At 41.1% G+C, this 17,889-nt stretch overlaps 1 protein-coding gene across 2 annotated transcripts in view; it reads right to left on the reverse strand.

The window, feature by feature from the left end:
• Positions 1-17,889, reverse strand: part of LOC119773915 (tetratricopeptide repeat protein 28-like) — a 198,368-nt gene that overhangs the window by 34,478 nt on the left and 146,001 nt on the right. For both annotated transcript variants that reach the window (XM_038271137.1, XM_038271138.1), the window contains 3 exons: positions 13,465-13,686; positions 11,375-11,563; positions 11,190-11,286 (listed from right to left, as the gene is read on the reverse strand). In XM_038271137.1, coding sequence (XP_038127065.1) covers positions 11,190-11,286; positions 11,375-11,563; positions 13,465-13,686 — 508 coding nt within the window. The remainder of the gene's footprint in view (positions 1-11,189; positions 11,287-11,374; positions 11,564-13,464; positions 13,687-17,889) is intronic.

Here is a 17,889-nt window from a genome sequence, read left to right on the forward strand (position 1 = left end):
AACATAATGCTAGAGTTGGAAACTCAAAATTCAAAAATAAATTCCAACTAAAATATACACTCACCGGCCACTTTATTAGGTACCCCATGCTAGTAACGGGTTGGACCCCCTTTTGCCTTCAGAACTGCCTCAATTCTTCGTGGCATAGATTCAACAAGGTGCTGGAAGCATTCCTCAGGGAGTTTGGTTCATATTGACATGATGGCATCACACAGTTGCCGCAGATTTGTCGGCTGCACATCCATCATGCGAATCTCCCGTTCCACCAACTCCCAAAGATGCTATATTGGATTGAGATCTGGTGACTGTGGAGGCCATTTTAGGACAGTGAACTCATTGTCATGTTCAAGAAACCAGTCTGAGATGATTCCAGCTTTGTGACATGGCGCATTATCCTGCTGAAAGTAGCCATCAGAAGTTGGGTACATTGTGGTCATAAAGGGATGGACATGGTCAGCAACAATACACAGGTAGGCTGTGGCGTTGCAACGATGCTCAATTGGTACCAAGGGGCCCAAAGAGTGCCAAGAAAATATTCCCCACACCATGACACCACCACCACCAGCCTGAACCGTTGATACAAGGCAGGATGGATCCATGCTTTCATGTTGTAGACGCCAAATTCTGACCCTACCATCCGAATGTCGCAGCAGAAATCGAGACTGATCAGACCAGGCAACATTTTTCCAATCTTCTATTGTCCAATTTCGATGAGCTTGTGCAAATTGTAGCCTCAGTTTCCTGTTCTTAGCTGAAAGGAGTGGCACCCGGTGTGGTCTTCTGCTGCTGTAGCCCACCTGCGTCAAAGTTCCACGTACTGTGCGTTCAGAGATGCTCTTCTGCCCACCTTGGTTGTAACGGGTGGTCATTGTTGCCCTTCTATCAGCTCAAACCAGTCTGGCCATTCTCCTCTGACCTTTTTTCTTTTTTGGACCATTCTCTGTAAACCCTAGAGATGGTTGTGCGTGAAAATCCCAGTAGATCAGCAGTTTCTGAAATACTCAGACCAGCCCTTCTGGCACCAACAATCATGCCACGTTCAAAGTCACTCAAATCACCTTTCTTCCCCATACTGATGCTCGGTTTGAACTGCAGGAGATTGTCTTGACCATGTCTACATGCCTAAATGCACCGAGGTACCGCCATGTGATTGGCTGCTTAGAAATTAAGTGTTAACGAGCAGTTGGACAGGTGTACCTAATAAAGTGGCCGGTGAGTGTATATATATATATATATATATATATATATATATATATATATATATATATATATATATATATATATGCCTCTCCCAAAAGATAAGCATCTTTAATTCTCAGGCAGTAGATACCTAATCATAAAACAATTGAATTCTTTAAATCGTAACAAAAAAAAGCATTTTCATTTGTTCTGAAATAAAATAAATAAGACTCTTTAATTTCAAGCTTAGACATCAAATATAAGGGATTATTTGTCCACCCTTCTTGTGTGGTGAAATAAAATAGGGTTGGGATATGTTTTGTTTTCTTTCTGCAGACCAAATAGAAAAATTAAACAAGCTTTTATCAAACAAAAAGTAAGTTTTTCTTGTTTAAGTTCACCTTCAGCTCTGATACACATCCAAACCAAGCAGAGGAATAGAATGGATGTATAGAACAGCCTCGGATCAGCTGTTTTAACACTGAACTATCGGACCCCATCAAAGCAGCTCAGGTCTTGTGATGAAAACAAATTAAAACTAATTAAGTCAGTCTGACAATAATTTCTGTTCTTTTTTTTATCCCAATTCATCAAGTTTAAATATGATTATAAGGGAATTTTATAAATAAAGGTTTATAATATGATTTGATTTTGCATTTATTCCAATTTTTTACTAACTTCGATGCATATTTAGAATGCAAGCATATTTATGTTGTTTTAATTTGAGATTGAAAGAATAAAATCCCTAAGAATGAAATGCTCAAATTAAAAGATAAGTAAAACTAGTTTTTATTTTATAATCAGTTATTGTACGTTCTTACTTTTGGACAATCATCATTACTTTTGACTGCGAGTGACTCGTGCTAAAACAAAATTCACAAAGGGGTACACAAGTCAAAAAAGGCTGGGAAACACTGCTCTCCAGAATAGGTGGGGAAATACATTTGTCAAATATAAACGTTCTCATTTTTAATATAAACATCACTTTTCTTAGTTTAGTTAAGTTTTAAAGGAAATTTGATTAAATGCTCAAAAGATAAGAAAAAGTTGAATAATGGACAATAAAGACTAAGCAGTTAAGGGAAAAGCTTATAAATGAAAACATAAGGATGTGAATGAAGGAATAATTACTAATCAGTGTACAGACAAAATTAACTAGTTAAAAAACACGAAACTTCCTTCCAAACAAGTTTGCTTTAATTGGCATTTCATTTCAAGGTTTGCAGCTGCATAAGAAGTCCCACCCGGTGAACATATTCAACTCAAGGAGCTTATATATGCATGAGGTGTTCAGGGACACGACACATGCATGTTTTTTACACACATTATAACAAACCGAAGCCAAATGAAGCAGAGGGCTGTGAAGATACAAGAAATCATCCAGCACATCATGCTGTTTGTCTGAAGTATCCATGATTATTAACGTTGCAAATACAACCTTCAGCGTACGCAATGGCAGTATTTTGGTGACGGAGAAAAGGAAGTGGATAGTTAGGATGTCAAAGGAAAAAAATATATTTTAACACAATCAAAATGAAACCCTTAATGTGCTTCTTCACTAATACCTCAAAATAACATCTAGAATAATTGCCTCTATTTAATAAGTAAACAGAATCCAGTCTGGATCATCATGTTCAGCTGTGTGAGTTTAAGATGTCTTCCAAGCAGGGGGGGATTTACCATTAGGCAATACTAGGCAGTTGCCTAGGGCTCCTAGGTCCTGGGGGCCCCATAAAACTCTGTTTACATGTATAGTTAAAACAACTATTCCTTATGTGTGCAAATTAATTATGTTTTTGATAAAAATCCTTTAGCTAAAATGAAGAACACTTATATTAAGTGTGTCTCGGCGGGCCTCCCTTCAGTGTCCACCATGTTGGATCAGTCCATTTGCTTCAGAAAGGTCAACCAAACAGCAATTTGAGAACAAATGATGGAAAGAGCAGTGTTGCCAACTTAGTGGTTTTGTCACTATATCTAAAACTTTATTTTCAAAAAAGCCCCTAGTGCCAAATCTAGCTACTTTTTTCTGCTACTGGAGACTTTGGTGACAACATCTAAAAGCAGCGAATTTTGCTCTCAAGAGCAAGTAGATTGTTAACCCCGCCTCCTGCTCTCCTCTATCTTGTCTGCTGTCATGATTCATGCAGCTATTATTTCATCCAAATGAAAAATGGAGAACAGATAAGCAGATCATGGATTGTCTACAGTGAAAAGAAGGACTTGGTAATTTACATTTACGTCTCCTTTTAAAAGAAAACCCAAAATCAATCAAACCAAATCCGTAACTAAAAAAAAAGGCAAATGAAATCCTGATTCCATTTTATTACAAGCAGACGAAAAGAAAGAAAGAAAAATTTTGTTGTTTTTTTTCCTGACAGGGCTAAAATTAAACTCTATGACAGACTTGACGAAACAACACAGTGATGCATGGTGGTGGCGGCGTCTTGATGTGGGACATGGGAGCTGGTCAATGGGAAGAAGGATGGAGTCAAACACAAAGCCCTCCTAGAGGAAAAGCTAGTAGAGGCTGCAGCACAGTTCCCACTGGATGAAAGTTATTCCTTTTTTGAAATGAAAAATATGTCATTACAAGAATTTCTTTAAATTATTTACAAAGAAAAAAACTAACATGCAAATATATGCAGGAAAACAAAAAAAAGAAGATATTTTAGAATCATACAAAACAAAAATAATAATAAAAATAAATAAAAACTAAAATTCTTTTGCTACAATAGAAAAATCTGTTAAGTGAAAAAATTAAACAATGAAATTTATTAAAGTACTTAAAATTAAACAATCTATAAAGTGTTTTCATCTCAGGGCAGGTTTAAGCTCAAGCAGAGCAGCGAGAGCAACAATAAAATAGTTTAGATCAGGGGTCTTCAACATTTTCCAGGCCAAGGACCCCAAACTGATGGCTAGATGGAGCAGGGACCCCCTAATTATATATATTGTATGAAATAGTTTTATATCAAACTGGTCCTATAGTCACTCTATTACAGATGGAGTAATGTAAGGAAAGTAATTTCTCCCTTGGATTATTAAAGTATTTCTGATTCTGATTCCTGGTTGATGGGACAGGTGTTGTGAATGAAACGGTGCCCAACTTAAAGAGCTCCTGTGTGTCGCTGAATGTGTGCATTGATGACTGAAAGACATCTTCTGCCTCCATTTATCTGTTTACTACAGTGGGTTGAATTCATGTTAATGTGGATTTAAAGACATTTAAAGGGGGGAATAAAAAAAAAATAAAAAAAAGTGTAATCAACCAAAACTTTCGCGACCCTCATGCAGTACCTCTGCAAACCCCATAGGGGTTGCGGACCCCCTGTTGAAGACCTCCGGTTTAGATCCCATTATCTGTTAGAGGGGCCTAGTCAAAGTTCCGATTTAAACCCCAAAAATGAGGATGTTAGGTGAGACTTTATCAGATGGAGTCCATCCAATCTGACTGAGCGTGAGCCAAGAAGAAGAAGAGTCAATTATTTTGGTTTGTTTGCAAAGCTGGTGAGGGTCACCCCCTAAAGAGTGTGATAAAATGGGAGCATTGAATTGTATTCACTCACCGAACACGACAGAATTTAACCAAATGTTTAGATGATCAAATATAGCCTTAAACCATGTTTTTTTTCCTTTTCTATTTCTTTATAATATGTTATTATTTCAGGTAAAACCACAATAAAATCAATGAATAAAACAAAGAAACACTGAGGTTTGCAGTTGCAGCTTCAAAATAAAAGCATGTAGATGCCCTACAGTATTAATGCTTTTTTCAGTAAATGTTGGAAAGAGGAGTTGAGGATGTAGCTGATTATGAATCAAGGGAAACCTTGCTCATTGGGGTCTGGGGCTAAGAGGATTACACAGACGCCTGCAGAGTTGGCAGAAAGAGCTGGCTATGGTTACACACCGCCTCCCTAACTAGGCATCTGTAGGGGTAAGCACAACCAGACGTAGAGCATCCCTTATGACGACAGCCTTACTTCAGCATTCACAATGGGAGGAGACTCTAGAAGACAGTGGGATTTCCCTGAGTGGATCAAACACAGAGTGAGCAGGCAGGATTAGAGATGTGGACGATTAGTTTAGATCTGATGAGTAGAAGCTCTGCTCGGGGATGTCAGACCTGAGTGATCGAGGAAAATGGGGCTGGGAATTCAGTGGGTTTCTTTGTATGTAGCTTCATGATTGAAAAACCCAAACAAAGAGTTGTGTTGGTCTGGAACTAAACAATAGGTATACAAGAGAAAACACCCAGCAGTTAAGAGCAAGACCTTTCATTATAATTACTCAGAAAATCAACAGTACGGCTTACAACTATTCTGTTTCACATAAAGAGGTTATTAACAAGCAAGCACAGCAACAGACAAGCTGGATGTCTTAGGAGAAGAGAAGAGGAGATGTCTTTGAGGAGGAGGCCGTGCTGCGAGATGTTTCAAAGATAGCATCTCATAGTGGGGGGGAGCCAATTAAGGAGGCTACAGAAGCAGAGAAGAACAAAAAGGTTTGACAGGAGCCTCTTTTTCTGTTGCCAATCACAAGTCTGGGGCTTTTTGAAAGTCCGGGAAGCCTTTCCATACACTTTTACGCGGGTAATTTTGGTCCTACTACAGATCTAGTACTTCCTGTCTTCCGCAGAGCTTGTTGTTATGTACAGCTGCAGTACTTTGTCCCACCAGAGGTGGCAGCAACAGATGTTTTTATTGTTTTAGTTTAGCACAAAATATGTTTTAATATGTTTATACATGAGAAAGTACGCGTCAACACTCTTCATCTGTCTAGTCAGTCAAAAAATAGTCTACTTTTAAATCTGTGAAGAAGCGGCAGGGTCCCGCCTCTTTAGGTCGTTGTCGTGGTTGACTATGCCCAGCATGCCTGCCGACAGTGGGGGGGCAAACGGATCAATTGTCCCAGGCCCAGGACAGAGGGGGGCCCAAAATTGACACTCTGCATGCATGAAGTATATGTAATATGTTGTTGTGTTTTTTTGGATTGAGCTTTACAAATTGTAGTCTTTTTTATAATACAAAAAGATAAATAATAAAAAATTAATGACAAAAAAAATATATACAAATTAAAAAAAAAAACAATAATAATAGATAATGAAAAAAACAAACAAAAAAAACAAAAACAAATTGTAGTCTTTTTAAAAAAGCGTTTCACAGATCACATTCTCCTAACTTTAAGCTCAATAAAAACGCTATCTCTTGACCAGTAAAAATGTTTTGTTAAGGTCCATTTAGACCAATAGAAATACATTTTTGTTCCTCACACTAAAGGAAAGTCTGCCCCCAGAAGTGAAGATAGTGTGATCTGTAAAATACAATTTGAAAAAAATGTGCGAATGTGCAAACTCAATATGAAAAAGATAATTTTGAAAAAAAATCTAATTTAAAAAATAAATAGAAAAAAATAATGTGAATAAAAAAATGTGGGAAAATAAAATCTGAGAAAACAGCAAAGTTACACACACACAAAAAACTTTTTTGTTTAAGAAGTTTTTCAATGTTTAATTTAAGGATTCCATTATCCCAAAATTTTCATTTAAAAAATATGATCTTTGCTTGCATCAATAATGGACCAAAAATTACTCCATACAAAACCCAGAGGCTGCACCGTCCACATTGGCCTATTCTTCATGAATACAGTAATGCCAACACTACTCAAATAGATAAAAGCAGAATGGAAGGGAGAAGTAAAATGGGATAATAAAAAAAAAAAAGCCAGAGGCCACACAAAGCTAATTACTGTAAAGGTAAGAAAGAAGTTTGTAAAGCTGACCAATTATTGTCTGAAAAACTACAATTTAAACAATATATTAACTAAAAACTGACCTCCAGTTGGCAAATAAACAATATCCTGGTTACAATACTATTTAACCTGCTAAGACATTGATGTTCAAATTATTAAATAAATGTAATTTTCTCTTCTTACAAACCCTAGAACAGAAAGGTGAGAACAAGAGAAGCAGAAAATAAAGGAAACAAGGAGACAGAAAAGGAGTAGGGAAGGCTGGATGGTTGTCAAGTCAGCAGTCAAAGAGCTGTAATCATCCATAAATGATGACCTGAAACATTGATCCGAACCACAGACTGAGGCTCGTCTGTCAGGAACGTGTCAGCAACTCCAGCTTAGGCCTGTTAGTCACGCATCAAAGCATCTTCTGCGCTCTTGCTTCTCTTTCTCTTACTTCAGACAGTAAAAACAGCACTTTGTGGTGACAGCGTTACTCTGTTGCCTTTAAACTGCTACTATGATGTAAAAAAAATGGTGAGAGGAAACGGAATAAGGCCAGTTATGCTGTACGATTTTAGTGATCTTAGTTCTAAAGAGTCTGAGGCACATCCTGTGGTAAATTTTAGGATTCATCTTCTGCAGCCAAACTAGATGTGAACCCCTCCCTCCTCCACACACACACGCACACACACACACACACACACACACACACACACACACACACACGCACACACACACACACACACACACACACACACACACACACACACACACACACACACACACACACTCACCAAACAATACTAAAGTAAAAAAACTATTCTACAAAGCTAAGAAGTTATGGATTCACTGATTTTAGACAAAAAGAGTAATTTAAACTAACCAAGAATGAAAAATATATATTTCACTCCAAAGGAAAAATATGTCATCGTAGGTTAAATAAAATACCAGAAGTTTAAGCTTTTTTTTTTTTTTTTTTTTTTAAGTATAATGTTTTTCGTTTCATTTTAACCTTATGCTATATATTGCGTAATCTAAAGAAACAGCTGAAATGTAGATTAACACGGTTTAATCATTTTTTGCCGGACTGCTCTGAGCATGTCCCATGATGACGTCAGAGAAGCAGTTTAAGAAGAAAATTTAAAAATTGTCTCACAAAAGTCATAAAACATTTTTAAAGATGTGTATTAGCATTCTTTAGAAAGTTAATGATAGAAATAAGTAGTTTTACAACCATAATTACATTATTTATGGACACCCGGATGTATACCTGTTCGCGCATGCGCAGGACGGATCGTGCTTCCGGCCCCATATGTATTTAGAAAAAATTTATTCTGAGCTATGAGAACGCATTCATTTTTCATGTGATATGATTAGTCTTTTGCAGAAAATGTATTTATAAAAGCAACATTTAAGGTTTGCTAATAAAAAAACATATTTAATTCTTCTGAAAGCACCTCACATGTAGTTCTGGGACTTCTCCAGTTACAACAAAACAAAAACAATACTATAGCTGGACCATTGCCCTACGATAGAATGTCGAACTGACCAGGTTATACCCTGCTCACCCATAGACTGCTGCAGATAGGCACCAGCACCACCATTACCCTGACAGATGAAGTGGAAGATGATGGATAGATACCATTGTTCTCCTCCTATTGTTTCAGCTATGGAGAAACACCTTCACCTCCAAATTGCACCTACAGTTAGGTTCCATGGAGACAAAATAACGCTGCATATTTTTTCCTTATAATACTTAAAATGAAGCCTTGGATGTGTATTACAAAATATAATGGAAAAGGTTGATTACTAGAGTCTGATAGGGTTTAATGGTAAAGTTATAAAAAAATCTTAGCTTAAAGGAATAGTACACCCAAAACATGATTAGCCTTCATTTTCTACTCACCCCCAAGCTGAACAACACTCTGGAGTACTTTTTTGATGTCTCAAATGCATCTGGAGATCTGGGAGGCTTCTTGCTGTCTGCTGACATTCAAATAATGGAGGTCTATGGCGCCCGAGACAGAAAGGTCCATTAAAGTCCACAAAAACGTGTCAATATTCCTCCATACTGCTCGTCCAATGTATTCCAAGTGTCCTGAGTGGGTAGCATCCATAATTTACTCAAAACGAAGTCATTTAGAATGTTTTTAGAGCATAAACAGTAGTGTATAGGATTTCCTAAAAGCGCGTTCACGAGTCTACGGAAACCGCGGCAGACCAAACCAGATGAAAGTGCGCATTCAGCGTCTGCTCTTCCGATAATGCAAGCGTAGAAGAAGAAATGGGCTGTTTACCTGTGCAAAGAAAGAAACAACGAAAGAAAAATGTCTGAGGACTTCATTGTTGAGGAAGAGCATGAGTTCTTTGCCGAGCTGAATGCGCACTTTCATCTGGTTTGGTCTGCCGCGGTTTCTGTAGACTCGTGAACGCGCTTTCAGGAAATCCTATACACTACTGTTTATGCTCTAAAAACATTCTAAATGACTTCGTTTCGAGTAAATTATGGACGCTACCCACTCAGGACACTTGGAATACATTGGACGAGCAGTATGGAGGAATATTGACACGTTTTTTGTGGACTTTTATGGACCTTTCTGCCTCGGGCGCCATGGACCTCCATTATTTGAATGTCAGCAGACAGCAAGAAGCCTCCCAGATCTCCAGATGCATTTGAGATATCAAAAAAGTACTCCAGAGTGTTGTTCAGCATGGGGGTGAGTAGAAAATGAAGGCTAATCATGTTTTGGGTGTACTATTCCTTTAAATAAAACCCCAAAAGTTTAAGCAACAGAGTTCTACTACATACACTAAGGCATACACAAAGCGTGCCAGGTTATAAATATAGCAGAGTGGGGCTCTAGGGGTTAGGGCATAGAGCTTGGCATACTGAGGTTCTTAGTTTGAGCCCCACTTCCACAGACTGCCACTCTGGGTCTCTGAGCAAGTCTCTTAACCCCATACTGCTCTCCGGGCGCTGCACAGCGGCAGCCCACTGCTCTCCAAATGGATGGGTTAAATGCAGAGGTAAATTTCTCCAAAGTGAGATCAATTAAGTTGAATTACTATTATTTATTATTGTACTAAAGCAATCAAAATCCTCCAACTTACAGCCTCTCTTGATGCAGCTTGGCTAAAACAGTTCAGACAGAATTTGCTCTTTAGAGGCTGAAACTGATGGTGGACGTTCAGAAAGCAGTAAGATAAAAATTTAAAATCCATGCAGCAAAAAAATAAAATAAATAAATATTGAAAGCTATCTTCCTGCTTTTTAATAATGTGATATATTTTTTTAAATAGAGAAAGTCGTAATTGTTGCTAAAGGTTCTTATTTGTCATCACTTGAACTACAGTTTGGTGGCATCATTTTTAAAATGTCGGTCCCTCACAGTGCCTCTAACATCTGAGCTGTATGCTGAGTTGTCCACTCAGCATTGGAGTTGGATTCGCCACCTCTCAGATATCACTGGGGCCGCAGAAACCAAAACCCTCTTAATAAAACATGACTGTTGATGATCCACAGAGCCAATGATGCAGACATGTGATAGCCTCTGAACACAAAACAGGTGAAGTCATGGCGTCTCATATACTCCTATCCTCTCACAATTGACTGTATAAACACAGCCACTGATGTTTTTGCATCATAGTAAAAGTATTTCTGCTCCTTCACTGGAAATATGATCTAGAAATAAGTGCAGATTTCTTAAATTAAGTGTATTTCAGTATGAAAATGAGATAGTTTGCCAATGGAATGAGTATTTTTACTGTTAAAAAAACGATAATTAGATAATATGCACTTGAAATAAAAAAATGCAATATTGTTTTCTTATTTTAAGTGTAAATTGTTTTGTTCCATTGGCAAAGTGTATTTAGCTCCTCAATCCAAGAACAAATGCACTTATTTTAAGAAAAAAACGACTTATCTAGATTTAGATTTTTTCCAGTGTTCTGTTGCAGATTTATCTCAGCCTGATACTTAATGCTGCGGATCAACATAAATATATTTTTCCAGGTACGAACAGGAGCTTAGTTGAAATACTGAGTATTGGTGGCAAAAACAATAGAAAGTGGGTCAACGACTCATGAGACTTTAAAGGCGTCTCACCCCACAAAATATTAAACATAATATCAACAACAGTGTGAGCTTAGAAAATCTGATTAAATATAGACTGAAACTGTTTGTATTATGAATGAATAAAAATAATGTCAACATATCAGACACCCAAATAGACCCCCTCGCATTCAGCCAGTCGTCAGTCCAGAAGGCTTACCCAGGTTGGAGGAGGCTCGGCCCTGGGCCCCTCTGTCTTGTAGCTCCTGAGCAATCTCTAACTGGTTTTGGTGGTACTGACGGGCCCTCTCCAAGTCCTTACAACCATCATAACATAAAGATTACAATATTTCTCCAGTTAGAGTTCAGTGCATGGTATACAGATGGTTAAGGTGTTCTACCTACCTGCATGCATCGAGCAGCGTGACCCAGACCAGCGTATGCCCTCATCTCAATCGATTTGTCCGACAGCTCCTGTGCCAACTCTAACACCTTCGTATGGTAAGATATGGCCTTGTCAAAGTCTCGCTGGGAATGGTAGGCACTGCCTAAGTTGCTGTACGCGCGGGCCTCCTCTCGCCGGTTCTCTAGAGACTGCAGAAGACATCGTCGTCATCATCATCATCATCATCATCATCATCGTGCAATGTAGGAAAAAAACATGTAAACTATGGCAAAAAACCATCAGATTAATTGTGATTAATCAATAATTTAAATATCCGTCAATTATTCATTAACTGGAATATAGAGAGTTTAACGCATGCCCTTAGCTGTCAGAGTGACCCATTTAGAGCATTAATTATACCCAGATTGTAAAAAACATATAAAGATTTTGCATTTAAAGTCGTAGGAAAGCGGCTGTTCCAAACGTAGTTTTCCGAATTCTCACGAATGGTGCCCGACTTTACATGAGTGAATAAAGTGAATATGATTGGTCGTTTATCGAGGGGGCGGGATTTTTGAGGCGGAAGGCTCGCAAGCAAGTTTGGTTGTGGCCGTTTTTTTCTGAAGTATCTTGCTAACCAGTTAGCAACTTAGTGCTAGTAGGTTCCCAATGGGAAATTCCATTGGGACAAAGTAGCACTAAATTGGTGACTTAGAAACGACACTGTCAAGGAACGCTATGGACAGAGGAAACATGCAAGAGGAGGAGAGTTTAGTGTCGGAGGTCGTGGATGAGTCTCCTCCTTCATACATTTTTCATTTAGAGGAGGAAAGTGGGGATGAAGATGTTGTGGAAGAGGACGCCAGGGCGGCAGAAGCTTGGTTTGGTGTAGAAGGCTTCCAGCCGTACATGTTTGAGCCCTTGCCTCGCAACGCTGCCAGTTCTGTTAGCTCTACGCCTGCTGAAGACACAGACGTTCATCCCCGTGAACACTGGGACGGAACTCAAAGGAAAGGAAATTATTCTTATTTCAACCATTGCGTATATTAACTGCGACTTATGAATCAAGATGCCATGACCGAAAAAAATGTGATTGACAGATGACTTTTGATATATGATTGGCCGAATTTAGGTGTTCAGGCTGACGTATAACTAACTGGCCTGTATAAGGTAACGAGAAAAAGAACACAGATTTTAAGACAATTTTCTAAATTTTGGGACAATATCGTCTGATAAAGAGTACATTTATAATCATGTTTAACCCAGAATGATTTGAGGTTTAAATATGATTTTCCCTACGACTTTAAGATAAAAAAATAAAAAAATTTTGTGCGTCAATATGCTCTCTCCAGAACACTTTAGTTTAAGCTGGTTTGATTACAAAAATTAAAAACTATTTTTTAAGGAACTGTTGGCAATCTGATTATTCAACGAAAGAATAACCGACAGATTATTTGATTAGCAAAATAATTGTTAGTTGCAGCCCTAATGGAAACCAAAATCTTGGTTGACAGAATGGGGATAAATTACATCCAGTGACAATATATAAAAAAAATTTACTGTATGAATAACTAATGATAAAGCAGATAAAAGTAATATTAAAAAAGAAAAGTTATATTGTTTTGGTTTATAGGTTCAACATGGCGGCCTTTGTAACATTCAGGAAGTTCGGTTATAATTGTGATATTTCGTTGCTTGCGGAGAGTCAGGCGAAGAAGGCAGCCTTTGGTGGATTTACAGAGTCGGCTTTTGGGAAGTGGATACGAAAAATGATAGTATAATCAGGACTTACAGATGCAGGAAGCAACGATGGATTTTAAGGTTCATCACACTAAGCAGAATGATCCCTGGAAAACATCTGGGGAAGCTAGTATTTTTATGAATGTGTGAAATGTTATGATTATGGAGGCTGACTATAACGAGACGATGCAGTCTGCTGATGCACTCTATGTTAGAGCGTGTTAGAGCGGTTCAGGGCGTCTGGCTCGGTTCGGTTCAGTTTTGCATACCATTTTACACTCAACAGTTATCTCGGTTACCGTGCTCAGACCAACGTCGTCATGGTTTCAGAGGAGTAGTGTAAATGGGGCTAAACACATGGGTTTTTTACCTTTGCGATGTCCAGGTGTTGCTCGTGACACTGGACAGCATTGGTGAAGTCTCCCAGCGCTGTGTAAACAGCACCCATGTCGCCCAGCTGGCGCGCCTCAGATAGCTGGCACTGGGTCTGCCGGGCCAGCAGGACACACTGTTTGTGGCTGGCCAGTGCGTTGGGGTAGTCGCCTATGGCTGTGTAAACATGGCCCAGACTGCTGAGCGCTCCTGAAGCGGCCTGTTATCACACACAGTATGATCAATGAGAACTCATAAACAACTAAGCAGGCAACTTTTTTTTTTACTGTTCTACTAAAAACAAAAAAAGAAACCAAAAAAACGTGTGGTTATTAGTGCTTACTAATACAATGCATTACTGTAAGTCCAAATGCTGCAACAAAGTCTAACAAAGATTACAAGGTAAACAGTTAAAATAATAGATGAATGTTAAATAAGATGTATTCAATTCAGTTCAATTCAAAAACATGACTGACCTCCAGGAAAAAAAAAAAAAAAAACTTTTTTGGGGGGTGATCATTATTTGACATTACAGAAATCGATCACCGCCATATACGGTCTTATGAAAAAGTATGGGCACCTCAATTAATCTTCATTATTTTTATTTCTAAATATTTGGGTGTTTGCAACAGCTATTTCAGTTTGATATATATATATAATAACTAATGGACACAGAAATATTTCAGTATTGCACATTTTCTGTTTGTCCAATAAACCTCAATTCAATACTGAAATATTTCTGTGTCCAACAGTTATTAGATACATCAAACTAAAATAAATGTTGCAAACACCTAAATATTTAGAAATAAAAATAATGAAGATTAAAAGGGATGCCCAAACTTTTTCGTGTGACTGTAACAGCTCTAGTCGACACGATGATGTGTCCTAAATACTTAAAAATGTAGCGCAGATTGTTTAAGTAACTATAAACCGTGATAATAGTTTATTCTAGGCAATTTTAAACAAACCGCTGATGCAAAAAATGAAGTAATAATGTCTTTAAACCAGTTCTTTTTCTAACTTCGCTCGGTGTTTCACTATGGGAATCGCCTTGGCTTGACCAACTACGGGAGCTCCAATGACATCACGTCTGTCTGAGACAGACAGGTTGAGCCGTGTCCGTGGCTCCACCCACTAGCTAGATCACGGCCAACCTACCCGCCTCAACTCATTCTCGCTTTCTTCCCGTGTGAAGACTACAACTAAGCTCCCTCAGCGCGCTCAGGCTAGCTTGGACCTGTTTAACTGTTCTCAGGCGTTCCGTAAAGGAAAACGTCGCTGAACGCAGGACCAGGACAGGCCTGTACCGTGCTGAGTAAGCGCTTCGGCAGAAGCACTTTCTGGAACACAAACGCTGGGAGCGGTGACCGCGTAAAGGCGAGCTGTCCCTGTATCTACTCCGTTTTAATTAACGGAATAGAGAGCGCTTGTGTCAGCCGAGCTAACACGTAAAGGTGGGCTTGGTTTTTGGCTAGCACTGTATCGCTAGCATAAGAGTCCGGTTAACGTGTTGTGGCGAACGGACTTTATATCAGTAAAGAGCTAACGTGTAGCGACGAGCTCCGTGTTTAACCACAGTCATGTCTGCGGCTCCTACCCCTGCCAAAGGTTCGGAACCGAAGGCTAAAGAGGTTGTATCCCGCCCGTGTCCAGCGTCATGCGGGGCATCTATCTCTGGGCGGGACCCTCATCCGATGTGTATAGCATGTATGGGCGCTAAGCACGCTCAGGCATCGCTGGCGGACCCTCAGGGATGCCAGCACTGCACGTCGATGCCGGAAAAGATCCTGGAGAGGTGGCTGAGGGTGGCTGTTGCTAACAGCCAGGACCCTTGCTTCTCCTCACCTGCAGCCGTTGTGGCGGCGGGTGAAAACCATCCGCCGCTAGCCTCTAAGAGCTGGGCGGACGTGATGGAAGAGGAGTACCCGTCCATGCCTCCTCTGTTTGAGGGCCTTATGGACAGCGGGAAACTCGAGGCAGACATCGACGAAACGGAGGGTGACGCTAACTCCGACCTCCTGGAACTGGAGGACATGGAGGAGGAGGAGGAGGACTCGACCTTCCCGGGTCATCACTCCAGGCCTCCAAGCGGGGCAGAAGTCACCTCCCCGGGGGATAGTGATCTGTACGATGTGTGCAGACGGGCGGCTTTAAAGCTGAACATCCCCTGGCCTGCAGCGCAGGATTCAGAAGGAGCAGAACGGGACCTGTACGACGGTAAAAGGCTTCCACCAGCTTTACCACCAGCAAAGCAACTTTTACCAGCCGTTCCTGCTTGCATGAGAGAAATGAGCCGTTTCTGGTCCAGCCCATTTAAGAGTAAGCTTCCCACCAAGGGCTTCTCTAAGCTGGAGATACAGGGCATGGGTGAGCTGGGGCTGGCCGAACCCCCAGCTGTAGAGCCTTCAGTTGCTTACCACCTCCACCCTAACCGCAGATCGGTTTCAGCATCCTCAAACATCTCGCTCCCAGGTAAAATGGACCGCCTCACAGCCTCCATTTACCAAAGGATGTACAGATATGCGGGTCAGTCAGTGTGCTCACTTAACGCGGTTACACTGCTGTCTGCGTACCAAGGTGAAATCTTGGAGGAGATGGGGCGTCAACTGGACTCGGGGACACCTAACCCCAGTCTATGGGATGAGATCTGTGTGGTGAACGATCTCATCTTGCGCTCCTCTAGAGGTGCTGTTCAAGGTTGTGGTCGGGTCATGGGTCTGGCTGTCTTAGGGGAAAGAGGCCTATGGTTAAACCTGTCAGGCCTGAGTGATTCCCAGAAGGCCGAGATCATGGATGCGCCCTATGACCCGACAAAAGGTCTATTTGGCCCCTCCTTGGAGAAGATGAGGGAGACAAGTATCCTCAGAAAACAGGAGGGAGAGGCTTTTAACCTTTGTTTGCCTCGTAAGCCCAGCCAAACCCCCCCACAGGGACCCAGACCTGGGTTTGCGGCTGCTGCAGTGAGAGTACGGCAAGGTGGAGCCAAGCCTTCAAGGAGACCTGCCACACAATCCAGCCAGCAAAGCAAAGCGGAGAACCCAAGACCATGGGGGAAGCACTCTTTTGCAGCGGCCGCTGCAAAAAATCGTCCATCCCACCCTGGGGAGAGCAAGAAAAAGCGGGCAACCTAACCCCACTGTTAACCATCTCCCCTCTGAAGAGAAGGTTTCCAGGCACCAGGGCAAACTTCTCTGTCCAGGATTCAGATGCTCCTGTAGTTCCCAGTTCACCAGGAGGCATGTTAAATTCTCCCTCTCACGTTCAGAGAGAAGACATTTTGGGGTGGAGGACACAGTGTCACAAAACACTCCACAGCACGTTATCAGTGTCACCAAGCACTGAGCTGTGCCCCATGTTACAAAGTGTTGTTCAGGGGGAATTAGAGAAAATAAACACAGCTTTTCTGCAGCCAGGCATGTTGCCAAGGGCAGAAAGCCCCCCACAAAAAAGAAAGAAATTAACACAAATGGCTCTCTGCCACTCCCCTCTGCGCCCAGCAGAGGGAGCTCGCGCTCTTTACAACAGAGCCGAGCGCAGCAGTGCAGAGGGGATGACGTCACTCAGCAGCGGGCAGATCAGTGGCGCGCATGCGCTGTCTCTCCATGGGTTTTGCATACAATCTCCAAGGGTTACAGACTGCAGTTTGCCACGAGACCTCCGAGATTCAACGGAGTGCTCTCCTCGGTTGCCACCGGGGATTCAGCTCACATCCTGAAAGACGAAATAGCATCCCTGTTAGAGAAAAAAGCGATCAGAGTTGTACCGGACGAGGAGGTTCGTCAGGGCTTCTACTCGCGCTATTTTCTCATTCCAAAGAAAGACGGCGTATCACTACGCCCCATTCTGGACCTGCGTGTGTTAAACAGACACTTACGCAGATATACATTCAGGATGCTCACACACAAAGCACTGTGCCGTTCCATCCGTCCGGGGGATTGGTTTGTAACCATCGACCTCGCGGACGCCTATTTTCACATCTCCATTTACCCCCCACACAGAAAGTTTCTCAGGTTCGCTTATCAGAGCGCAGCCTACGAGTTTCAGACCATCCCGTTGGGGCTGTCATTAGCCCCGAGGGTGTTCAGCAAGTGTGTGGAGGCGGCGCTGTCCCCTCTGAGGATGCGCGGGATCAGAATATTTTCGTACATAGACGATTATCTAATCTGCTCTCGGTCAAGCGAGCAGGCAGTCAGCGACTCCCTGGCAGTGATCAACCACCTCATCAACCTCGGGTTCAGGATAAATCAAGCCAAAAGTCGCCTGACTCCCGTGCAATGCACGGAGTATTTGGGTCTCAAAATAAACTCCCTCTCTTATCATGTCACACTATCAGAGGGGAGAATCCTGTCATTCACCCAGTGCATGACGCGTTTTCAGTTGGGAAACGTCATTACATTCAGACTGTGCCTGCGGCTCCTCGGTC

The sequence above is a fragment of the Cyprinodon tularosa genome, unplaced genomic scaffold (assembly GCF_016077235.1).
Source record: "Cyprinodon tularosa strain WSP-4 unplaced genomic scaffold, ASM1607723v1 ctg790, whole genome shotgun sequence".
NCBI classification, from domain to species: domain Eukaryota; kingdom Metazoa; phylum Chordata; class Actinopteri; order Cyprinodontiformes; family Cyprinodontidae; genus Cyprinodon; species Cyprinodon tularosa.